The sequence below is a fragment of the Haliaeetus leucocephalus genome, unplaced genomic scaffold (assembly GCF_000737465.1).
Source record: "Haliaeetus leucocephalus isolate CR32 unplaced genomic scaffold, Haliaeetus_leucocephalus-4.0 Scaffold212, whole genome shotgun sequence".
Classification (NCBI taxonomy): Eukaryota; Metazoa; Chordata; class Aves; order Accipitriformes; family Accipitridae; genus Haliaeetus; species Haliaeetus leucocephalus.
In genome coordinates, this window is record NW_010972648.1 from 730,293 (window position 1) to 756,736 (window position 26,444).

Below are 26,444 nucleotides of genomic sequence, written 5' to 3' on the forward strand. Positions count from 1 at the left end.
TTCTTTCCTTCAGAGCATAAAGAAGTAGCAGGAGATGCGGAGATGTAATTACAGTATTTCAGATTAGCGGGGTGAGCAGAACTGAAGCACAAACAAAAGAAGGTTCTTTATCAGACAATCTGCCTGGGGGGGGGAATGGAACTCGAACAAAAAAAACCAACCAAAAGAAAAAAACTCCCACCCCTCACTGGTATTTCCAGGTCCAGGCTTTGGAGCACCTGTGGTCAAAACCTCTGAGAAAAGTGCAAAACAATACAAAGTCAAAGACTGACGAAACCACACCAGAGCCACCATCCTCATCCCTGGCTGTCTGCTTATTCCTGCCACATGAACTAATTCATATTTGAATGGATGAAGCAACAACTGATACCACACTGCATATTAATACACATCAGCCTCAACAAAAACCATACGTATTTGCATTTGAAAATTAGTCAAGATTTACACTCCTTGGTGTCTTAGGAACAGCACTACCGTGTTTATGTTTAGTGTTGCATTATTTCTGAGTGTTGTGACCCATGAAGTGCTGATTTATGGAAGGGCTTTCAGTATTGCGTTGGAACACAACTGGATGTAACGTTAGCGACATGATGCGATGCCCAATGGAAGGTATTTGCTCATAGGCAAGAACACTGTACAGTTCTGAAATATATTTAGTCTATTGGTTTGTAAATTTAAAGTTAAATTTTAAAAAGCTACTAAATAAATAGTAACCTACATACTTTTGATAGGCTCCTATTAACTTTATTAGGCAAGTTTGAAGATTTAAACCATTAAAACTCCTGAACTGCGTTATAGTTACTATGGCTTCATAGTTAAACTCCATCTTGCTTACCTACAGAATGGGATGAGGACAGAGAAACTTTAATAGAAGCTAAAGAGAGGCTTAAATGCAAGGACTGCAATGAAAGCGTGAATTAATCGAGATAACACTAAGCTACATCTTTTGGTTGGAGGGTACATTACACCTTCTATGTCCCAGTCCCTCTTCTTGGAGGAAGAAGTCCACTTTGATGTTGGTACATAATAATGTAATGAATTTACCCCCCATTTTCATAAAGCAATGGACACTCCAAGTGGAGCTGATAACACAGCGTCCCTCGGAAAGACAGGCAGCCCCACAGCAGTACATCAGGGGCCATGGGCTGTTCCCTGGATCCTCTCCCTTTTGGTAATCTCGTATTAAATGTTCACTTGAGACTGCTGGAAAGTATTCAGAAATTTGTGGACTGAACTCCATGCTGCCCATAACTTTCTTATCAGCTACAAACTTCAGCTTATTGAGCTGTGCTTTTAAGGTTATTTATAAAAACCTGTGTCTGCCAACCTTCCTCCTGAGGCACAGCGAGGATGTATTTGATGCAAAAAGCACAGTCTCTGCTATATTAGTCAGGACCGGGTACAACAGGAATAACTGAAAATGACTTGGATTGTAACTAAAGAATTTGAATTCATTCCCAAGATGCTCTGTCAACCACACCCCTACAACAAATATTCTGGATGTGAAAAGGGTCAGCCCCGCAGACAGAAGATGCATTGTTTCCACCAGCAGGAAGAACGTGACCTAAAATACATACCATGTACTCGGCTCCCCCCGACTGAGGGGATAAAAAACCCAGCGACTGCAAATACAGCACTTACTGCCAGCATCTGAGTACAGATACTCAACCACCCAAATGACCTTTTTTCCCTTCAACAGTCTTTTTGAAGCAAAATTTGTGGTGAAGGCTTCTTGCTTAAAGAATATATGGGCTTATGTCAAATACATCAGCCCAGGGACTGATAATTGCTTGGGCTTAGAAGGCATTGGGGCCAGGCATAGAGAATAAAACGGTAAAGGGAATACAGTGGTTATTTATTAACTTTAGCCCCCAAAGCCTTGTTATATTCCCAAATCACAATCCTATTGGCATGAGAGGCTGCTGAGATGGAAATCTCTTAACAGCTGCCTCTCCTGCTTCAGAGCTTGCACTCCCCTCCGGTGCCGAGTGATGAGGTGGCTTTAACGCTCGCTGCAGGTACAGAATTTAATGCGCCCCATAAAAAAATCATGTACTGCCCTAAAAAAAAGCTCAAAATCCAACAACACCCCTTTTTCATTCAAGTGCTTCAAAACCAAAGTTTGTATCTGAACTCTCTCCTCTCCCGGGCTGGTGCCACGGAGCACAAGGGGTATATGGCCCCCCAAACCCCAGGTCCGCTGCACCCCCAGCTCCGGGGCTGGGGACCCCGCATCCCCCCACGACTCCCCACGTTGGGAGTGTGCTGAATGGCTAATGCCAGCCTCGCTGACCCGGCTCCTAAAGAAGTCTTGAGATTATGCCTTGAGGCTTAGATGGGACTTAAGCGCTCCCTTGGCCTTCCGCTGGCGCAGGGAGGATCTCACCCGCAGCACCGCCGGGGAGCAGAGCGCTGGTTACGGAAAACATGAACAGGAATCGATGAAACCATCCGAGGTAATGAGGAAAGAAGCCACCTTCACTCGTAAAGGAAGGAGACGCGCTGATTTTAAAAACAAAGCCACAAAATCTGTGCTGCCACGCATGTTGTTTGATGTCGACTATTGTTACAGAAATGAAAGGAATTGGGGATTTATGTCATTAAGGAGGAAGGATGAAAAAATATCCAAGAGGCTTGCAAGCAACAGACATCTTTCTGATACAGAAAATAAATACTTAAAAATAATTTTGACTGGTTTTGGAAACCAGCCTGCTGGCTTTTGGAGGGTTTTTTTACGGTTGTTGGTTCTGGCTTGTAAAAGAGAAGTTCATCAGGAGCAGTGCTGGAAACGAGTCTTGCAATTACTTACAAACATACTCACAGTCTTTTAAAACTCCACCCAGTAGAGCTGCCATCAGTGTAGTTCATAATCCTAGATTTGAACAGCTTTTCTGACTGCAAGCTGTCTGGGTAATTGCTAAGCTGTCTGAGAATTACTATTGAACTCTGTCCTTTTTTATCTCACTGACTGACTACTATTTGTTATTAGTCCAAGTAATAATAATATATTAATGCACATGCTTAATATACAGAAGTATATGTTTGTATTGAAACTGCACTGCACTCTGCACTCTGAAGTGTAGAAAAGTACCGTGAACAGAGCGAACAGTCACGCAGAAAACCAGCTATCATCTTCCCAAAGGCCATACAAAACCATAGACTCGGTATTTAGTAATTCCTACACACGAAATGCTTTGCACTGACGGGCGACGCTGGAAAACTCAAGGAATTTCCTAAATCAGCCCTGAGCAAGCGTCCCCGCGCTGCACCATGATCTGGATGCCGTATACCAGCTCCAGTCCCACCTCGCTGCTCATGCGAAATGCTGCCTGTGAGCGGGGAAAGCGGCGGCACAAGCAGAAGAGCAGCGCGGTTGTGCTGGCTGCAGGGAGTGCCACCCAGCGCGCGTGCAGGGCTGGAGCTTTAGCTAATTGGGGCAGAAGAGCAGGGTGAGGCACCGTCGCCTCGCAGCTCCCGGTGCTCCTGGTTGGCGACGTTCACCTCCGCAGACACCCTTTCCCCCCCCGGTGTTGGGTCCCTTCCTGAGCTGTCCCTACGGGAGCTGATGCGCGAGGGTCACCCTTCCCAGCTGGGGCTGAGGAGGTGCAGACCACCGCCCCGCCGGTGATGCTCTCAGTCCGGACCCACCTCGTGCGAACAAGCCCCTGGAGCCAGGCACACCGGTACCGGCGGAGCTGGGCACGCGTGTGTGTTGTGAGCAGCTGGATTACTGGGGGTTCAGAGCCCCAAGAGCCATTTCTTACTATGAAAGCTGACCTAAACGCAAAGGTTAAATATATTAGGTGGACTCGTGATTTGAGTCTAGAACTAGAGTTCTGCTGATGCCACCAAACCAAGCCCAACCATCCCCTGAAGACCGATGCGTTGGTGCATCATCTACAACTGCTCCAGTGACACAGTGGTAACTCCAGGCACCACGGAAGGTCCATGCTCACTTTCTTCCAAAAGGAGATCCTCTTATCCAAAAGTCTTGGAAATCAATGTTTTCTCCACGGAATGCACTCCCTGCCTCCTCTTTTGTTTGTAAAGAACAGTGCTAATCTTTTGCATCCATGTACAAAGTATAATGTGCATTTATGCTTCTAAAGCAAAGTACAGCCCAAATTCAAGGGGATAGGACATGCTTCCTTAAGGTGCAGCACAGTGACCTTGAAAGTCTGCATGTCAGTACATCCCGAGGAATCTGGTGTCTCAGTTGTGTCTGTGTAACTTCTATCAACAAAAATATTTATAGGAGTTTATGCATAATATTGATCACTAGAACACCATGTCACTTGACAAGAGGTTCCCATCTTCAAACAGTATATATGTGCATTATGACATGGTTAGAAGTTGGTGCAATTTGTTTACTTTTAAAATGAAAGCTGTGAAAGTTGAATTAAGAAAACAATTCTTTTTCGTTGACCTCTACACAAAAAGAGAGAAATGACCTGACTAATAGGGTTAAGCATCCTTCTCCAGAGGCATGCATCTGACAGCACGTGTCCAGCCTTGGCTATCTGCTGAAGCCTGCCTAGAGCTGCAAACTAACTCATGGGAAAGCAAAGCTATATAATGGCAGTGGTCAATAAATTTAATTTCTTATTAGCAAAACACTAATCAATAATCCAAACCAATTTTTTTTTCTTTCCTTCTATATTTTATGACTATCTGTGATGGGGAAAAAAGAAAAATTACTGTCTACACTATCATTAGCTGTTCTTTTAATTACTACCTGTACACAGTAGTTGGTTTAGAGTGCAGATGAAGTTCTTGGTGCAGATGACCTGGCAACAGTTAATTATGAAACTTGATATAAACAATACTCATTGATGATTTTTCTTTAATGGGAATCATGAACTTATTGCTCAAGTTGCGGCATTTTTCCTTTTTGCCAAGACTTATCATTTTGTCTCCCACTGAGGCCAAGATTTCAGAAACATGTGATTATTTGAACCATTGCACCCTTCCCCTAAAAATGTATTTCTAGACCTTGTATTTGTGAAGGAAAGTCTCATATGAAAACAGCACAAACTCATTTTTAAAATAAGTTTCATATGTGAAATTCTGGGCTATTTAAGATACAAAGCTTTTACTGACTGCCATTAGTGATGACTATTTTGATGTCGTTCTTAAAAGCCCTTATTCTGAGACTTTGATCCTTTTTTATCATTATTCCGATATAGCACAACTGCCATTTTCTTCTTAAATTGGCCACTTCAGCAACAAACTACTCCCTCTAGGAGAGGATCGAGTGGAAGAGCTCAGTATGTTTGGAGTATCTTGGCCTAGGTCCAAATTCTTGTATCGCTGGTCAAAATTCTGGATACAATCAAAACAGTAAAAAAGGCAACAGTAGAAACCCCCTGTATTAAAGCTACCCTACAGCAGCCTCCGGTTGGCACAGGAGCCTGAACAGGAGGTCTAAGGGCTGCGTGAGACAAGGGCTGCTGCTGCGTGGCTATGATAGATGGGCTGCAAAATGGTACCAAGAACAGTGAAAGACGTGAACTTTTTGATTCAAAACAAGGATGTAGCTGATTAGCAATCTGCAGGAAACTTGAGGCTTGTCCACGGTCTGCTGATCTAAAAGATGTGGGCAGCGGTTGGCTGCAGTGGTCGAGGACCCAGCACGGCTCCCGTCAGAGTGCGGCACACGGGGCAGCGAGGGGCTCTTCTGCTCTAGAGCAGGAACGTGCAGTGCTGCCAGACCTTGTTCCAATACAGAAAGTCCTGATTACTGATGAATTATTAGATATAGCGATTTGTATGATTTAAAAAAATACACAATTTGTATTCAAATATTTCATTTTCAAGGCTCCTTTCACTGCAGAAGCAATGTAACACATGCTTTCTTATGTAAATAATGCTTCAAAACAATTGCACAATAATTATTCAGTCCAAACCAAACAACAAATACTAATTAAACTGAATAGAAAACAGTGCAGCAAAGAAAAGCATGCAAAGGGCCTTGTGTTGTTAGTAGCGATTTCAACCTAAAATAAATCCTGTGAGTAGGAAGGTGCCATGTAAGGATCTCCACCTAACTTGTTGTTCTGTTATTTGCACAGTTTTAATAGGATTTTTCTATTAATCTGTGACAAACCATGAAATTTTATATTTTCACCATGACCAAGCCATGAAATTTGCCAACTTTGTCCATGATTTACACTGGGTCATAGTTATAAGGTCTGTTATGCTTTTTAACTAAATAACTACTGAAGCTTCCCCTTTGGACAGAATGAAGAATTTGCCTATAATTAAAGCAGGAATTGTTAACTGCTGGCAGTAAAAGTTTACAGCATTGTTTGACAGTCACAGAGATAAGCCAGTAAAACCCTGGGATGCCGTGTCTACCTGCGCTTCCCACATAGCCGAACAATAGGGTTATATCTCTCAGCATCACGAAATCAATCTCAGATTAGGTAATGAAATATGCACCAGCCTTTTCCCAGAACCTTTGACAAATCACACACAATCCTAAATCTTCATAAATCACGATTAAAGACAGGTATATCATCACCAACGCATATATCTTCCCATGCCTGACCCAGAGACTAATGAGAAAAGGCCTAGACTATCTCATCTGATTAATTAATTCAAAATGTCTGCTGTTATTCAAATGTGAGGCTGGTATTATTTGAATAACACTTGACAGCAGTGCCTGAAGATATCATTTCTGATTTGTGAAGCTGCTGCTGCATAACTGATGATAGTTTATGAAAATGTTCCATCGAAGCTGCTTTTCTTGGCACAACTGTGAAAGATTTTCTGGAGAGAGGGTTTTTTTGTCAGTAGTTGATGTTGCTAACATTGTCAAATATTTCCAAAATCTGCAACATCTTGGAAGCCCTTTTTTCCTGAAGCCCTGCTTGAATATTAGTTCCTTCGTTCTCTAAGAATTAAATCTCTCTCTCTCTCTCTCTTTGCAGCACAGCCAAAGGCAGCCGAATTTGACCCTTTCCATATGGCCTGTTCTTCACCAGCTCAGAGGACAAAGCGTCGTCTCTCACGGCCAAAGAAGGGCTCAGGGAACCAGCCTTCTCTGACCAAAGTCATTTTACTTCACGTCCGTGCTCAGTGCTATGTTCTTAGGGATATTTTTTAAAGACAGGAAGGATAAGTACTATGATTCCATAGTAAGATGTGCATGAACATTAATTTTGAAGGAAAAGACCACAGCCCCGTCCAGAAACAACGATGTTGCTTGGTGACCTTGGCTGGGGAAGGCTGGTGCACCTGCAGTCTGCGCTCGGTGCTGCCGCACAGGGTCCGGCCATGCCGGAGCGGTCTCGTCTGCTCTGATGTCCCGATGGGCAAAAGCCCGGACATGGGAAATCAACCCTGACTTCACTCCTGCCTCTCCTTGAAACAGCCCCAGGCTCAATTAACATAGTAATTTCAATTATTCAGATGGTTGCACTGGGAGTGGCAACTATGGACAAGTTCATTTCTTTTTCTGAAAATACTAGAGTCTCCTCTTTTTCCCCAGACTGCAACGCCACTGAAAAATCGGAAAGCCGCACACATGAGCATGGTACCTACTCTGTCCAAATGCCTACAAAGACACGAACTAGCAGATGCCATTTCCTAGGGATTAATGAAGAAACCAAGGCTGTGACATCCGTTGTGTCACCAAAACCTAAAAGCCACCACTGCAGCTGCTGAAGGTCTCTGGCCCCAGACGGCAGAGGGAAAGCAGAGCCTCTTCGTGCTCTGAGAAATGCCTGAACACAAACCAGCTTCCTCCGCCTCAAACCACCACGCTCAAACGAGGGTCCTGCTCTAATGAGAACAATTCTGCTACCTAGAGAATACGTTTCAAACAAAACTTACAGCAAAGGCTTCAGTGGTTTTTTTCCTGAAGTATTTATGTATTGAAATGTGCTAAGACTCCTGTCCTGCAAGAAACTGGGTTAATGTAAATGCAGAGCAGCCGCCCACCCAGGCTGAGATTTCCAGAGGTGACGAAGGGCCAGATCCACACCTGGGAGGAGCCCAGCACTTTCCCGAGCTCCAGCAGCTCACAACACACCACCAGGGATGGTAAAGATGTTCAGCACTTAATTTCATAGCACCTATAATAAGAGCCATGGGAACACCATTCTGCAGGTTCTGTTATTAGGAATAATTTAAATTACAAGTCTGTACCAATTTTTTAACAAAAGTCTTCATTTTAAAATTTTCTTTTTCCATGAGATAATAAAAATTAGCATTTTATTCTAAATATACCATACTACAAAATACCTAGAACCTGTTACAACCAATTTTTTTTTATTAGTGGAATGTGAAATGTGATGCCATGCTCATAACAGTTTTAAAACTGTGCTATTCTGAAGCTGCGTAGCCATAAGCACTAAAAGAGAGGATGTAAAATGTATGGTCTAAAACGAATATAAATCAATCATTATGACAGAAGTAGCACTTATTTGAGAGTCAGAAGTGAACAAAATATTCTGTGTCAGCAAAATGTCTCCTGTCAAAACCTGCTCTTTAAAATTTCACTACAATGTGCTGAGACAAATGTCCTTTGCAACTCCGTGTAAGGAAGCATGTTCTAAATCTTCATAATTCAACCCTTCCCTGTTTTCAGGCAAAAAAGCAAGCCGTAAACGGTTGTGTATTCCTGCTGATGAAGTAAACACCGCGCTTCTAGCCACAGCCAAGTGTCAAATGCTGCTGCCTCCTCCATCAGCTCTCACCCAGGACGGACGGCACCTCTGATCCACCGACTCAGGAAACCACGGGGAAGATGCATCAACAATTTTATCTGACCTGCTCATTCCTTAAGAGTGAATATTAAGCTGGTGGAGGTCGAAAGATCACCAAAATGAAGCGCTATGTTTATACGGAAATCTCTTAGGACCCCGGCACGTTCTCTCTCACCGGTGACCCGCAGGTCGGCGGGACCCGCACCGGAGATGCTTTACGCCGCGTACAGCCGCATGCCCGGCTGGGGCTCCTCTACAGCTACACCCGCGACGGCCTCTTCCCCCACCACGACTCTGCCAAACAACACGCTGACGAGGGTGCCGCGGCATCCCGTCCTGCGCAGGGCCGCTCCACCACGGGCCGGTGCTGGTCAGCGGTGTGTTCCTGACACACGGTGCTTCCCTCTCGGTAATCCCGACTACAACCTGAGCCGGACCCCAGCTCCCTTCAGCCCTCTGCCAGAACCTCTCCCTCCCTCCCTCTATGCCTTTTTTAGTAGACTGTTTACCTTTGATTAAATTACAAATGTTTGACCCCAGTTAAATCTTACAGCTAAGCTATCTGGGCTAGTGTTGTCTTTTTTTCCTCCCCTTTATCCTTCCCAAATGCATCACAAGTTCCTGAAGAGATCTGCATTATGTCACTCTTCAGTATATAAAATAAAGGGCATGCAACTAAATCAGATCTCCATTCTTCCTTACTTGGGATGACAGCACAAGCTGAACACTTTTAAAGTGGTTACGCTGTTTGCCAGGCTGCCACTACCTTAAGATACATAAAATACCAGATTTAAGACTTCAAAAGGGTAAATGACTCCAATTCATGTCGTCATACTCATGAAAAAGCAACCTTTTCCGTTTTGAAAATACTGGGGAAATATACCTTGGTGTGTCGAGTACGTCCCACATTTCTGAGACAGTGCGAATGTAACAAAGGTCTTACGTTTACCCATTCAAAAGGAGAACCATCTTTTTTTCTTTTCAATCACAAGTTTTAAACTGGACACAATCTGCCATAGAGTCTAAAAAGGCAGTATTAAAGGTCTGGGATCTATTGCAATTTCTAAAAAATCAAACCCCCAAACAGAGGAGAGGACAAAGGCAAAGCCATGGCTGTTGGAAACAACCTCTTCCAACTCAGGATTCTATTTTTGCAACTGTATACATTAAAAAACCTGTTTGAAGATTAAAAATGCATAAAACTCGAAATTGACATTTATTTCCTGCAAAACAATCTATTTCTTCAGAGATAGTTTTTTCCAAAAGATGATAAACTCCTTCTCCTTATGTTGTGCCTTAAGACATCATGTGCTTTTATCCTTTAGCAAAATATGAACCAGCTACTAGGCTGACAATGCCAAGAACCATGACAAAATGGATTATTAATGAGAAACTGATCTCCAGAACTCTATTAATTTATGTCTTCCTGTCGGATCCCAAAGATGTATCAGCCCTCTCACTCAAAGAAAAAAATGCCAACATTGTACTTTGTTTTAAAGTTCTGCTTAGATGAAGAATTCATTATCCAAAGCACTGTTGTGTTATTTCAGTCTTCTTGTAGAATAAAGATTCTTTATCAAATAGCTTAGAAAGCTGCTGACAAGTGCGAGGATCTTGCAAAATATATTTACATCAAAAATTCAATGAGGAATCTTTGGATTTTTAACCTTTTTTTTTCTTTTCTCGGCAACACTCCTTGCCTCGTTCTGACCTGTCAGCACTTTGGAAATGAAGACCATGAAATTCCATCTGTAAAAACCTGAGAAAAACTAACACGATGGTGAGCTTTTAAAATGCTTAATTATACTAATTATTCCACTGCGAAGTAAAATGATCTAACACGTAAACAGAAGAAATCAGATTTCTTTGTTGAGCACAAACAGCAAACAGACATAAAATATCCTTTTAAGCCTCCGTGAAAAAATCTATCTCATCTATGCTTATCATAATATTTATGAAATAAAAAACAGAGAGGAAAAATTGCTGTAATGTACTCTGGGTGACCTCTGCTTTCGAGAGAGAATGAAAACAGCCTTTTGCTTTTCAATCCCCATCAAAGTGGAGTTAAAGGAGGGACAGCATTCCCTTGCTCACTGCCATTAATCATTGCTTTCTTCAAGCAAGTGCGTATTAATTTCTGTCATCCCAAACATCATCGAGTATTGTTACAGCACCGTTCACTCCTCATTCACCACCAGTTGTTACCAGTTTCCCTACACTGAGCAGAGACAGGGTGAATCGTGTGGATTTCAGTGTTAGAGGCCTTTATCCCTGGGGTGCTGACACCAATTAAGCCATTTCAAGAAGAAATGAGAACAGGCGCAACCCTTCTCTGTAACAAGAGCTTGCACCTAGCATTGGCAGGTTGCCATTCGCTGTTGCCTCGCACTACAAAAACACCCTGCCACATCCCCGGGAATTATACAGCATGTTTACATTTCATCTTCGCGGTACCCTGGCACATTTTTTTAGATCTCCAGTGCAAAATTCGGTGCAGAGGATTTCACCGTCACTTTCCAAATAGCCTTCCCGAATACAAAAAGGCTTTAGGATGAGATTTAAAAACTAACACAGGCTTTCCCTAGCACAGTATTGTTTAATCAATTAATGTTACTGTTAGGAAGAGAGAGCTGAAATAGTACTAGGAGGACGAGCTCTTGTTCTTTTGCTGAATTCCGGCATTAGACGCACACATGAGACGAATGACAACAATTTTACCATTGCAATATAACAGATACGCTAAATATGAAAATTAACTGAATCTTCCAGAATTATAGTATCATTCAAGCTGACTAGCGATAAGCATCCTTGCACTGCTGGCATTGCATCAGTTTTTGTTTGGGGGCCTGCAGGAGCTAAAAAAAATTGTGCATTTCAAAAAAGTTACCTCAAATCCTTAAAATCAACACGTTTAATGAGTTTAATTAATATCATTTGTACATTGCTAAAGTGTGTGTAAAGATTTATCAAACTCTCTGGCAATATTGTTGATTTTTTCTGACCGCTTTAGATCCAATCATTCTCCTTGTTTTAGACATTTACATCTGCTTTTAAGTTTTTATGGTTGCCTGTTGGCAGGCAGCAAAGTGGAGCTGTCGATGCTGCTGCAGAATAATGCAAGGTTTGTTATGAATTAAATATTAGAAACCTTAACGCAGCGGCCAATAAGAATTATTTGCCTTATTAAAGCAGCAGAAGACGCTGATTAAATTTTCATTGCATTGCAGTCTTTTTCCCATTTCTGCTTTCAATTCATCATTCTAATGTATGAAAGGCTTGCCGAATAATGGCATGGGGACTTAATTTCTGGAATGCAAATATGGCAAAGAAAATACCATAAATACCCTCCCAGAAAACATTAAACAGTCAGTTCTAATTAAGTGAATACTAACTAAGTAAATATTCTCTTAAAGGAAAAAAAAAAAAACCTCAAGATGTCAAGAATTCCAAGAAGGAAAGCGCTAGAAATACACGCACACAAAAATTATATGGAGCCTTGATTATCTGAATTTCACAGGAGACAACTAAGTATGTTTAAACAATTGAGTTTTCAGATACTCAAATTTTCGTATTTATTAGTAAATATCAGAAAACACAGTCCTGTTTTGATTAACTGAGATTGTACCTCTCAGGTACTGTAAGTAAATATGCTGTAGTGCATGACAGCTGTAGCAAGACTGCTTTAAGTCAGGTGATCCAGATGTGTTAGTTTTATAAAGCAACACATTTTAATACTACTCAGTTTACTGGCATGGCACCCTTTAAAAATAAAATTCCTTTAGGGAAGAAAAAAAAATTCTCATGACAAAAAAATTGTGAAAGGTTTCGGAAATGAAGCTCGGCTGGAACACCAGTTAGCAGTTTTACATCTGCACTATACGTAACTACGGGTATATTTAGGGAAAATGGTCAAACAAAATCTTGTAATCGTGTGTCCTATACTGAAGGTTGTTCACGTTTCTGCCTTAATGTGCATCAGGAAGAAAATGAACTTCAAGTATCCATTTCCCCTAGAGAAAATCTCTTCCCTGAAACTCTGCAACTAATGAAATGGGGATCTATAAATAGCAGCATCATTACCATGAGAGCACTTGCTTTGTACCAGTCTCTGCATCTGACCCTCTTTACACTAATAACTAGTAGACTTCAATATAATTCCTCTATAGGATGATCAATATTAGGACAGTTAAAATGTGATGTACATTTAAACTGTGGAGTGTATTTACTTACCAGGCTTGCGAAAACACAAGAACGCACAATGCTATCTGGTACTGCCTTTCCCTGCTCACACTTATTATGGAGTTTCTTACTGTCTTAAATGAGATGAGTGCTGCTCTGTAACTTCTCTCTGATGTTAGAGAGACATGCATTGTGACAAGACAAAAGCCATAACACACCTGAAATGTTCCCTGCTGAAATCTCTCTCGATGAACCTCATTAAAATGGTTACTCCATTCCAAATATTATCTACTGAAGCATTACTGTAGTAAACTCTTCCTTGAACTGTTGAATACAGTAAGTGAGCATTTAATCAGTAAATGTAATGATTTGGAAATGTGGTTTACTTCTAGTCAAAACCCACTATTTTCCAATTGCAATAGATCGTTTAAAAAAGTTAACCAATACTTAATTTCACTGTGGATTGTAAATTAAACTATCCTAAAAGATAATGCGGTTCAGGAATCTAGGGGAAAAAAGGAACTATTTATTAGGTGTCTATGGAATATTCTGCTACTGCATATAATTTATTGATACTGAGATATTTATGCTGCCCTTCATTAAAGGTAAATATTCAGTTACATTTGCATCTCCCATATACAAAGAGCTCAATTGTTCTGCTAATTTCATATCTCTTAAAATAAATATGATAAAACGTTCCAGTGGGTGGATGAGTTTAAAGGCTTTTATTCTCTGTGACAAAATTATTGATGACAACATATCATAAATGGCACTTACTCCATATACACATGTCACAAGAAAATGTAAAATATTAGAACAGTTATGCATGCAGGAACATTTACTTTTTAAATGAAAATATAACATCCCAATTTTAAAAACCATGTGGTTAAATCAAGAGAATGCATATAGAGAAAAAAGAGGACATGAAATTTCACATGTGCTTAAGCTGATTTTCTTTTTGCTTACAGGTACTATATATGTACTAAAATTTGATTGACTTTATTTAAGCCACAAAATACATAGTCCACCAGCAAACTAAAGACAAATGGTACAACCAAACAAAGCTTCCAGGCATGCTAGATGACTTCTTCTCTGTCTCCCAAAGGTACTTGTTCAGTGGCATTTTTTTGTTTGTTTGTTATCACCCTTTAACTTATTAAATATTAAAATAGCCCAGAAATCTGCATTTTATATCAAAATCAGCAAAGACAGTAAAATGCATTTAGAACATACTGGGATGGAAAATTGTGTTAGTATGATTTAAACAGACAGTACCTCTGCTGGAATACATTATTGTCTGTTATAGGCAGTATTGGTGGAAAAATGTTTTGAACGCATTACTCATATGAAGACTTTCATGTTACAATCTTTTTTTAATCATTCAGACATACCTCTGAGAGCCTAAAAAGGGATTATTGCAAATATCATGGTTTTTTGTATTTTAATACGATTAATATTATAAGACACACAAAGATATTTGAAAGCAAGGATTTAAGAGAAATAAGCTGAGTAAGTAAAGCTTGTAAAATGTAATCAACATCATATTAAAATATTGGGCAGTAAAGGTTGCAATTTAAGGAAAGGCAGGCAGAATTCTCAGCAAATGCGTAGGGATAGGCAACAGCATTTTTTATCAGGGCTAAAAAAAAAAAAAGTATTTGTTGATCTGTGCCAGCACCTAAACTTTCAGGCATATTTGTAAATAAAATCAAAATTATGACTTCGGGTCCATGGTTTCCCCCTTCACGTGGGCCCGAGATGGAGGAACAGGCAGGAGCTGGGCGCTTCCCACAGACGGGATTTGGAGAGTTTCAGAGTTAAATAAAGCAGATTTGTAAATGGCAGGATCCTCTCAGCAACGACGTGGTTCTTGCTCTGAGGCAGCCGATGGAGCAGAGCTGCTCAGCGGCACTTGACAACAGCAGTGCTCCCACAATTGTAACCCTCAAATCCAATCAATCGTTGCTCTTTGCATTTCAAGCAGCTCCTGGCTGCCACTGCCTGAAGATAACTATTTTACCACCTCTGTCATGCCTAATTAACAAGTCAGATGTACAATTTAGAAATTTTGCAATTAACCTGCTAAAATATTGCTGGAGGATGCTAATTGTTATGCCAGTTGCCATAAAAGCTCATTTGCATAACTTATGTGTGAAAAACAATTATGAGCGGCGTTCACAGACGCGGTCCACAAACTGCTCCTAGCTACGGATGAGAGGGCCACAAAAACACTTAATTCATTGCCCACAAAATTATGTTCCCCCTTTTCTTAAACAGCATCTGTTTTGTGAAGCTATATTCATAGAAAATCCCCAAATCAACAATTAGGAGCATATGTAAATGTGCGATTACAGTTCTTTTTCTTCCATTGACAAGTTCCCCTTCCTGTGCACGGAGAGGAGCGGGGCGGCGATGCCGGCTCCCCGCGCCCCGTCCATCCCTCGCGCCCGTGCCGGCAGCGCCGGGCACTGCCAGGGAGCTGCCAGCCCGCCGGCAGCCGCGCTCCGCCGCTATCTGGTCCTCGCAGAGGATCACTGGGGGCCACTTTAACAACAAAGAAGCTAAAGTCAATTGTTTCTTCAGTGAATAGGCTTCTGTTCTTCAGCATATATTTACCCAGGCGTTCAGGGCAGATTTTTACCATTAAATCGGAGTCTGTAGAACATGGTTGTTGTACAAATATTTACATTAGTGCTGACCACAGCCTTATTGCGGCACTCGGAGAGAACAATATTCCCAGCTCTGTCACCCCGTTTTGGAGGCCCGAGTCTTGCTCTCAGCTACAAAGCCAGGATCGCCGCTCTCCCTGTTTGCACGTGCAGAGCAATAAGCTAATTTCATCAGACGCTGGGGGCCAATGCACGGCATTCTCATCAGGCCCCACCGTGCTACGTTTTTAGGGCGGAAAAACAAACGCCCATTTCTTGTTTCAGTGAAAACAGGACGTGGACTGTGTGTTGTTTCGGGTCTCCTTTCAAGTAGGCAGTTTGCTCGGCAAGTGTTCATAGCCCATTAAATATTACTAAACTAAACAAGAACTCTAGTCTGGAGCCCCGCAAAACGCAGTCGTACGGTTCAGCACCAATGACATCACATCATTACGCAGCAAGACGATGCTGCTTGTTCCTCTCCAAAATATTAGAGATTTAAAAGTTACATAACAATCACGGTGATTAAACAGCAGCTGTTATGATAATCAGTCAGTAAAAGGAAATTGATTTGTTTAGTGCTAGCAACTACAATATTATTAGACTCTCAGTATATTGAAAGGAAGAAATATTTCCTTTATTGAACACAAAATGCCATAAATTTAGGTAAACCGAAATTAGTTCATGTAATACACTGACATCCAAGAATTTATGTATATGGAGTCTATCATTTAATTTTCAGACATTCAATTTCTATACTTGGTCACAGTCAAAAGGTCAAGAACCAACAAGTCAATAAGTTCCCAAGCTCCATATCGATATCACGTCACTGGCCTAACAAGTGGAGAGGAAGTAAGAAATAATTCACAAAAAAAATCCTCAGCTGCGTAAGGAAGGCAAAATTTCCCCCACCGTCCCAGGCGACCGCTGGGCACCAGAGAGCCGCCAGCAGTGCCGAAACCTCAGCAGCCTCGTGGCCCCAGAGCCGGTGGCACCGGTGGGACCTGGCAGGGCTGCGGTACCCCACGCCCAGGCACCCGCTCTGCCGTCCTCGGGCTTTCTTTCCCCTCTTCCCTTCTCACCCAGTGCAACAAAGGAAAGAAATACGAGGTAGAAAAACTGATAGTTCCCACTCTATTTGAATAACAAGTGAAATCCTAAAAATACCTCCACTGCATGTTATTACCAACTGTATCACCAGGTTTTATAGTGACAGGACTGTGCTATAATTTCTGAGAAAACCTCGGCATAAAGCTCCATAAACCCAACCACTCCTGTAATGTATCACCTTATCTAGTGCACAATCATTTCCACAACTTTTCATGTTAGTATAATTTGTTCAAAAATGGTAATAAATACATCCTTGAAGTCAAATAAGAATCATTGCACAATCTACTGTAACTTGTTCTTACTAGTGACAGTTAATCATGCTACCAGGATCTCACATGAAAGAAAATAAGCAAACATTTGGGTGTTCTGTAATTACAAACCTCACTAAAAGCACACTTCCTTCTTTAATCAACAAATATATGAAAGCATGCTTTAAATACCCTTTCAAGTGTGCCATCCTGCCTGTAAACAGCTATCACTGAAGAAAAGCAGTGATCCCCATCTACGGTGAGCAAACAGTCTCTTTCCGTACTGAGCAAGCTAACTACCAAGTCAGAAAACCCTGATACCCTTTTGCTAGAGGTCTAACCATTAATTAAAAAACCAAACATTCCTAATTAAAGCCAAGAAAAGTAGAATTCTAAGGAAAACCTAATCTCTTCATCTCCAGGAGGTAAGACTCCACTTAGGCTCACCGTGATTGGAATGAAGTGGATACTGTAAATAGTGCTAATAGAGTACTTCTTACGTAACAATTTTAATTATACCCAATACTTGATAAAAATATTCCTTTTCAAGACATAGCACCAACTTAACACAATCTTCACAGAAAAAAATCTGATCAATAACACTCCCATTTTAAAGATAGGAAAAGTGAGCTCTTGCATTCCCTTCAGTGAAGCAGCAGCCGAGCCCCAGGTTTGCTCCCACCGAGGTCACCACATCTCTCCTCACTTGAGTGGGAGGAAAGTTTTTTCTTCTAAAGTCAACAGCAACAGCAGGATTCAAACCCAGAAATGCCAGGCTTTCATCTCCAGCACCCTCTCCTCCCAAAACAATGCTGTTGGGGGTCTATTGGTACTGAGAAGTTAAGGTTGGCCACAGAACATTTGCATTATTTAGTTCTTTTGTTCAAGAATGTGAAATTCAAAATTAGCAGCTGGAGACCAGTGATGCTTTCTTTTGCTTTCCGTGAGAACTGATTTTGCAGTTTCAGGTGCTGTTTTGTTCTTCCCAGTATCAAAAAGGTTCACTATGATAACTAAAGTTTTTGGTTTCTTGATCGGATTCTTTGGGCCAACCAGTTCAGGAGGTCTTGGGAACCAAGGACAACCAGGGACATAATATTTTAAATGAAAACCACGCTACGGACTCTTTGTTGACGAAGAGCAGGGAGGGTGGATGGAGAGGGCTCGCAGCTCCCGCGGGTGCCAAGGGCAGGGGACAGCGGGCAGGGACCCGCAGCGCACGTGCCAGTTGTCCTGCGCTGACGTGAAAACCCCTGTGGCTTCGGGGAAACCGCGGTGGTTTGTGTCTTATGTGGTTCATGTTAAAAATTTCCCAACAGTGATAGACTTCAGCTGCCAGGATCAGGGAGAGCATGTGCATCTAGCATGAACAGCCCCCGCATGGAGCTCTGGGGCATTTTTTTATCCTTTTTCCTTTCTTTTAAATAACTATTGGGGCTCATAACAAGCACTGTCACTCTAGCACTACTCCCCTGATTGACTTTGAGACAACGATCTGTGGAGGAGATGGGCACACAAACAGCAAACATTCTGCAGGCACTCAGGCAAAGAGGACTAGAGAGGCTTGGGTTGGTTTTGTTTTGGTTTTATTTTTTGATGAATTTTTGTTCAACTTCCAGAATTACTTCTCTGATATTTTTTTAAACAGTATTATAAAAAGAAAACTAACCACAAAACTGTAGTAAAGCAACTCCGAGGCTGAATAAAAACCACTCACACACACAAAAAACACCAGAAGAAAATTTGAACTAAATCAGAAACTCTCGTCTTTGAGTCATCCTGGAGTGTCCTAATACTGCAGAGGTCTCAGCACAGCGATCTTAAGTATCATATATGCTCTAATAAATAGGTTCAATGAGTTGAGTTAAGGGCAGAGTTTAACTATTAACTCCAAATTTCCTCACTCTTATGGCTGTAAGTCAATCCCTTAATGTTACTTTAACACAATTTCTGGCAGTTGAATAAAATCTATGTTCAATATTACAACCCCTTCCTTCCTAAATGAAGGAAAATATACGTGTGATTTGCATAAGAAATGATGGGAAATGCTGTGAGTGAGTGGGGGTGATAAATGCCCAAGGCCCCATCGGCCAGGAATCAGAGACGACCATTTGACTTCTGCTGGTTGGGCCCTCATTATCCCAATCCCAAAACCAGCAGAACTGGCAAAAATACCTCCACGCAGGTATAGTTCTCAGCACAGGAGCAGTTAGCAGTCAGAGAGGTTATAATACAAAGCTGTAAGATATATCTAAAATAATACCACAAAAATCAGATGACACAAAGAATTCTAATACTTTCCTTTTGTTAAGATACAGTAACTGAGAATACAATGAAATTCTTCATGTTCAGTATCTCCCATTAGATCAATTAATATTCAGAGAAAGGCTTTAACATGAAGTTTAAATAATCATAGAAGGAGAAAAAGAACCACCAATGTTCTAGAAGCTTCTCTAGACCTTTCAATCAATTTTATTTATATGCAAAACCAAGAGAAACTCAGAAAAAACAAAGCTCCTCCTGATGCTAAAGCTCTCAATTTACTGACAGGCAAATGGCTTCATGCTGCCACTTAATCTCATTTCTTGCATAATGCCCTCTAATTAGCATATCAAAGTGAATTAATACTTCTAGGGCATTAGCAATGGGAAAATCTGCTCCAGGCTTCACAATAGCAGTTAAGCAAGAGCCAAGAAATCCTCAAAAACACCACAAACCACTTTGCATTGCAAAACTGTTCAATTTATTTATCCTCTCTCTCTAAACACTTTTACCGCACACTGTTTTACTACTGTTCACCAAACAAAATGATAATTGCCAAAGTTACCAGCATCTGTAATGCCTGTTTAGAATCTTAATTTAGATTGTATACTTGAAGATCTCTAGATGCTTTCATTGACCCCGCCGTATACAACAGGATATACTGAAAAACTGTTGTTCTTTTAAAAAATGCCATCAGGATAATATTATTAAATTCCATTTTCCACTGACAATAAATAATTAAAAATTAAACGATATACGAAAAAGCCACCTGCTGGACAATGAGGAATGAGAGATTAGCTTTAAATGTTGATGCATGACTTAAGTATAGCAAAAGGTTTGACCTGTGAACACATGATACAAAACCACCACCCCCCTTCCAAGTGATTGATTTGTAGGACGCATGATATTCAGTGATTCATATATTGTTACAAGTTCATATGACTGTGCAACATGCATTGAACTGATTGTTAACAAAAGAATTTAAAGTAAACTACCTAAAATAGTATAAAATTAAAGTAAGTGCGTAATGATTTTTACTATATGCTTTTATGCAAAACATGCTATTTTTATCCAATTCCTGAAGCAATGAACACGTTATAGCTGTTACAATCAGACATCAGACCATTTCTTCTTTAAAAAATATTTTCTGAATCTACTTTCAATCACAGGTCGCTTTGCAAAATATAAACTATAATTTATAAACAAGGACTAAAAAACCCTAAAACTTCATCATCTTAGTGCTCCCCATCAATCTTTAAAAACAGAAAAAGAACATTAAGGGAAAAAAAAAAACCGACCAAAAACAAACCCCAACACTAGTACACCCACCCTAAACCCAAGAAGGGGGCTGGAGCACTAATGGAAGGCTAATAACAAAGAGTAGAAGAAAATGCCAGGGTCAGTGGGGTTTTCTACATTTCTGTTTGCAACATGAAGGGAAAAAAAAAGTATGGCAGTAACAAAATAAATTACGATGGGCTATTTATCTAGGACTTTGAGCCTTCCTAAAGAATGTGCATTATTGAAAAAAATATAGTGTTCAAGTACCAGCCTTCATTTCCTTTCATGTTTAATTCCCTGTTTACTTCCACTGTAAAGACAGCATTATGGAGGAGCTCTAATGTCCAGCTGAGAAGCACAATTCATCTGTTTGGCTGATGAACTACTCTAACTTTATAAAAGCATGAACTATAAGAGCTGACAGAAACTTTAATAATTTATATTAAATATTGATGTGAATTATTTACTCCATTCATACTTAAAGACATGAATTGCCTACCAGAGAAAAGCAAATGTGACAAAAGGTCAACATGCTGGTGAAAAAAGGCAGGCTGTGTCAGGCATGTGTTATCTGAACCATGCTGATCACCTTGATAAGCGAATAGCATTAAACATGACTGCTGAGAAAACAAACAAAGCATTCTTCTCAGGGTGTCAATTCATGAAATACAAACAGCTACATCTAATTCTACCAATGATACCAGGACGGCAAAACTCCACTCGGGGCTCCACTGATTTGGACTCGCTAGTACACAGATTCAGCATTCATTCCTGCTACTCATAAAAATATTCATCAAACCATCATATGCATGATGTGCAAGGAATTGAAAAACAGTCTAAAAATTGAGGACAGATACAAACCGGACTCTCTCGCACTCTACTGTATAATTACTAATATAGTCTTCATATGTATTTAAATATTGCATTACATTTGTAACAATTTAGTATGTCTAATTCTGCTTATATTTGCCTACGGTAGGCTGCAAATATCATTATATTAATGTTTCACACAAATCAATATTTAAATTGAAAAAAGACAGCATAATATCCATATCATACAACTTTTTCATTGAAAGCTGTAGGAATAGAGCTTGATAAATGTGTTAAATCCTGTTGAAGAAAAAAAAAAAAGACTCCTTTGCATTCACTACATGCTATTATAATAATTTATCTCTGAATGCAAAAATTCCTTAACTTACAACAAGCATCCTAAAATACACCACCCAGTAACTCATATAATTTAGCATATTCAGATAAGCAAGCAAATGTGTCCAATTAAAAAAAAAAAAAATTAAGGACATGAAAAATAGCTATAGAATAAAACAAATCCCTGCTCCTAGTTAAATTAGTATTGACAAGTAGGACCAAATTTATCCTCTATGGAGGGAGAAAAAAAAAAAAGAACTGGAGACACTGATATCCTGGTAATCAATGTGAAGATTGTTATTTAAATATAGCAAGGAGCACTAACAATGGTAAGGTCTAAAGGTATGGTGTAGTTACAGGTTCTGTAAGACAAAGTATCATGAATTTCCCTAATGAAAATAATCACCAAAGCCGCCTGTTTTCTTAACCAGAGAAGCACCCTGTTAGAAATTCACCAAAGAAATAGCATTTTGATAATGAATGTGCTTGAAACAGATGACCAAATGACAATCAAGATACTTTATTCCATTTATTTTTTCCTAGTAGCACATTTATGAAGAAAAGCAATGTCATTGCCATAAGGACAGTGTAAATGACCTAACATTCTACTGCATGTCATCATTTGTAATACATATGCTGACAATTAAAAAAAAAATACCATTCAAAAGTATAACCAATGGTTCAGTGAAAAATCTTGCATACTGAAGCATCAGAAAGGAAACAAAAGCTAAACAATTTAAACTGAAGAAAAATTGTACATACATAAATACACAATGCTTACTTCCTTACGTAGTCGGGGTAAATAAAAAATATGTATTTAGCAGCTTGAAAAAAAACACCAGGACTGCACATAAATATTTTAAATAGCTAAACTGAATAACAATAACATCACAGCTGATATTTAGAAAATAGCTAACATACATACATCTATACATACACACTTATATGTATGTATGCTATCAGTGCCATTTCATTGTTCCATTTGAATCCTTTAATGTTCAGACAGGACTGCTAGGATTGCATATTATTATGTATTATTGCAAGTTGTTGGGACTAAATGATAGTTTACAAACACTGAAAAGTTGAAATTTGTGCAATGCAAGGGGAAGAGTCCTGTGATTTGATTTTTAAATAGCCACAGTGAAGAAAGGGGTTAACATTTTCAAATTCTGCTAGCAGACAAGGCAAAAAACAAGTCCTTCTCCAATGAGTTACCTAACAGGCAGTTTACAGATTTTGCAGCATATTGACAAGGGGCGTTCCTAAAAGAGTTGGGCCATTTTCATCAATAAGAAGCTTTGCAGCAAGTAAGGGCATGATACAGCCCTTTAATCATCAGAATGGCATGGTATGGCTATTTACAGTTGTAGCAATAAAAATAAAGGTTTTAGCTTACATAGGGAACAGCAAGAAATTAACCCCGTGGTTAACGTCACTATTTGTCTGGTTTTCCTATATTTTTTTTTTCCATTCTTTAAAACAAAATTCTGCACAAGGGGAGAACGTTCTTAATGAACATTTTCCTCCTCTCTCTTTAGACATAAAAAATAGTTCAACCAGCCCAACCAGCCAAGCAGGCCTTTCTCTTCCCCTGCGGACACCTCCTGCAGTCGAGAAGTTCATTAAGTTTTATGATCTTCCCAAGTCAGTCCTGCTTATAAGCCTCACAAAGGCCACAAATCTGGCAAACCATCATGTATGCCATTAGGCTTTACTAGTAAATGAATGCTATTTAGGGTTTGTGGTGACAGTAAATTAGGGTTTGGTTGGCAGCTATCATTGTTTCTGTTGGGCTTATAGAAATAAATAAATAAATGTATATGTGTACACACCTACGCACATGAATTCAGACATTTTTATAAATGTGTGTTCATATCTATACAAATGATTTTTAAAGACAAAACACCAAATCATCTATCAACACAATCCAGGGCCTAATAACATGCCATTCCAGTGGGAAATAATTGTAATTCCCTAACCATTTTAAGACTGTAAGAATTAATATATTTTCATTTCTATCTCCATGAGAATAACCAGTACCTCAGGTATAGCAACGTCCTAATGGAGGCTTAATCAAATTACAAATCTGAAGGATTTTTAGTCAGTAAAAAAAAGCTATTAAAACAAAGGCGCAAATCAGTTTTTGATTCCTACTGGTAGGCGCGTAAGGAGACAGACTGTTACACAGGTATGCAACAGATGTGAGCGCGCATTAAGAATGCAACTTCCAACACTTCCAAGCGACACCTCAGAGAACGGGTAAAATATAACAAAATGGAGTTAATAAGGCTCTCACTGGCTTATCTTCGTATTTTATTGGAGGGGCTTCGGTAGAACTTTGGGTATCATTTTTCTTTGAACTAATTAAAGAAATAAGTGGCAGTTTCTTTATGAAAACCATGCTACCTTGTGGTTGCCTCTAAGAATGCACATAGCTATTAATATCTGTAAAGCTCTTAAATGTATTATGCAGCACTTTTTAAAATGTTAAAATGTTAAAAAAGAAATGTCAGGCTAAATTCAGTAAGCTCAGTGATTTGCTTTGTACATGGTAAATACCTCACAGGAAAAAAAAAATAGAAATCTTCAGCTCCTAACCCTAAGTGAGAGTGAGAGAGAGGCTTTCAAAAATGTGATGCATTCATTAACCCTTGCGGGAAAGTGATAAGAGTTGCTCTACCTAAACTGAGGATTCCTCTACGTGTTCTCTCACAACCAGTCTCACAAAGTCCTCTCTGACTGTACTGAAAACTACTGAAGTATAAAAAAAATACATAATTCAATATAAAAATGACTTAAATATTGCATTACTTATTTCAGAACAGACATGACTGCAGTTACACTTCATGTATAGGCTACAGTCTCTCTCCTCACCTCTCCTCCTTCTCACAGAAGAAGGTAGCAATAAAGCCATGACGGCAATTCCCACTGCCAACACCAAGGTAAACTTTGGTTCCGATTAAAAAGAATTAAATACCGGCGCATGACCCATTTGCAGGCAGATTTAAGTACTCAGACCACAAGACAATGCAGAGTACCAGGGCGGGGGGGGGACGGACACCGGGATGGGGACGGGGACCTCTGCTTTAATTGCATCTCAGACCGTTCACCCTTCCAGTTCAGAATTGTTTGAGCCGTCTCCTACAAAAACAGCTTACAGAAAATATGCTAGAATTTGTTTTTCACATTTTCTTTGCTTTAGCACGCTAACTAAAGCCTACATAGACATTTCGTCTCAACTGGGAGACGCTGAGTGAAGGTCCCCCTCCAGGAACAGTTTTTGGTGGGGGTGCGGATTCACCTCCATCAATCACCCGGTGCATTAATCCTGTCCCTCCTGTGCTGCCGGGATCTTGCCTTTGGGCAGGCGGGCGCCTTTACTCTTTGTTGGTTCTCAGCGATTTCACAAAAGAGATAACTTGCAAACTTGGCTCGACTACTTGCAGCACAAAGGCAGGATCCCAACTTACAAGTTATCACTGAAACACCCCGAAACGTTTCAGACCACAAAGTCTCTTGTCAGGTTCCCTCTCGCCTCCGAGACAGCTGTGGCCTCACCAAACACCCTCCGCCAGTAATCCCCGCTGCTGAAAGGACTTGGGTTTTTCTTCGCAGCTCACCTCTGACATGTGGTTGACTATACTTTCCTTTCAAAACAGTGAGGCTAAGCCCTCTGCAAATAAAGTGATCGGAGGACCTACGCCTGCCTCCTTAATTGAAATCTGCCTGCTGCAAAATGTCTGAACATCGAGGGCAGGTTGCTTGGCTGGCTCCGGAGCAGGACAGTCAAAAAAGTTTAGGGAAAGGCAGAAAACAACCACAAGCCAAAGAAGGACGGAAAGGGGTTACAAGCTGATCGAGGCAAAATGTAGGTACGTGGGGAAGGAGGGCAGAAGGGGGATCATTCCCCTTATCCCGGGTAATATAATGCAATATAAAGCAGAATCAATCTTAATATTCACAACACAGTCAATACCCTAGTGCTTAGCTGTCAGCAGAAACTGAAGTGGATCCCCGGTAGCAAAGAAACCCTTGGACATAAAGCACCATAATTTACTGGAGCTGTGCACTTTTAGGCTTCTCAGCTGAGATTTGCAATGATTTCACGTTTGCTGTTTTCGTCTATAATCTTTATTTTTTCAGTGTGCAATTAAGGGGAATGTGATTGAGTACCAAAATATGGCTAAAAAGCCAGCCAACGCATATATTTATTTCTAAAGCCAGATCGTAAGAAATGTTCTTATTCTCATAATACAAAGCAAAATACTTTGCAAATTTTCCTTTTTTTTTTTTAAATCTCTGTAAATTCAGTGATGTGAAAAAATTGCAAAAAATCCCCTGAAATGCCTCTAAAAAAAAACCGCAGAGTTTATTATAGTGTCGCATGCATGTAGAAAAAAATGTCTTTTTTGTACTTTTGTGGTGAAAATTTTTGGCACTTAAAACATCATCGCCCGAGAGCAACTCAAGCTTCGCCGCACTCTACACGGACCTGGGGTCAAAGCATCCATCACTTGGCGTTCCTCAGGCTCTCTGTGGGAGTCTCCTTCCCCCGCTCTGCTGACAGGGGTTCAGCTTTGCTCCCCCCAAACCTGGGCAGCGCACACCCTCAGAAACTTTATCGTCCCCGCTGCGTGCTACGCATCCCGGGGAAAAAAAAAGAAAAAAAAAAAAATTAAAAAAAAATGTGAGGTAACACCGATCTGACAAGTATTTTGCCAAGTGTCCTGACGGTCAAAAAGGCAGCCCGGGCGCTAGCGGGGGACCTCCGGAGCTGTGTGAGGAGAGCGGCGGGGGATTCTCCACCGCGCCATTTCGCAGCGAGTCAGCCTGACCGGGCCGCCGGCGCCGCCGGGACG

General features: G+C 40.5%; 1 protein-coding gene across 2 annotated transcripts in view; it reads right to left on the reverse strand.

Moving 5' to 3' along the window:
• Positions 1-26,444, reverse strand: part of PBX3 (pre-B-cell leukemia homeobox 3) — a 114,890-nt gene that overhangs the window by 87,375 nt on the left and 1,071 nt on the right. For both annotated transcript variants that reach the window (XM_010566472.1, XM_010566473.1), the window contains exon 2: positions 5,829-5,854. In XM_010566472.1, coding sequence (XP_010564774.1) covers positions 5,829-5,854 — 26 coding nt within the window. The remainder of the gene's footprint in view (positions 1-5,828; positions 5,855-26,444) is intronic.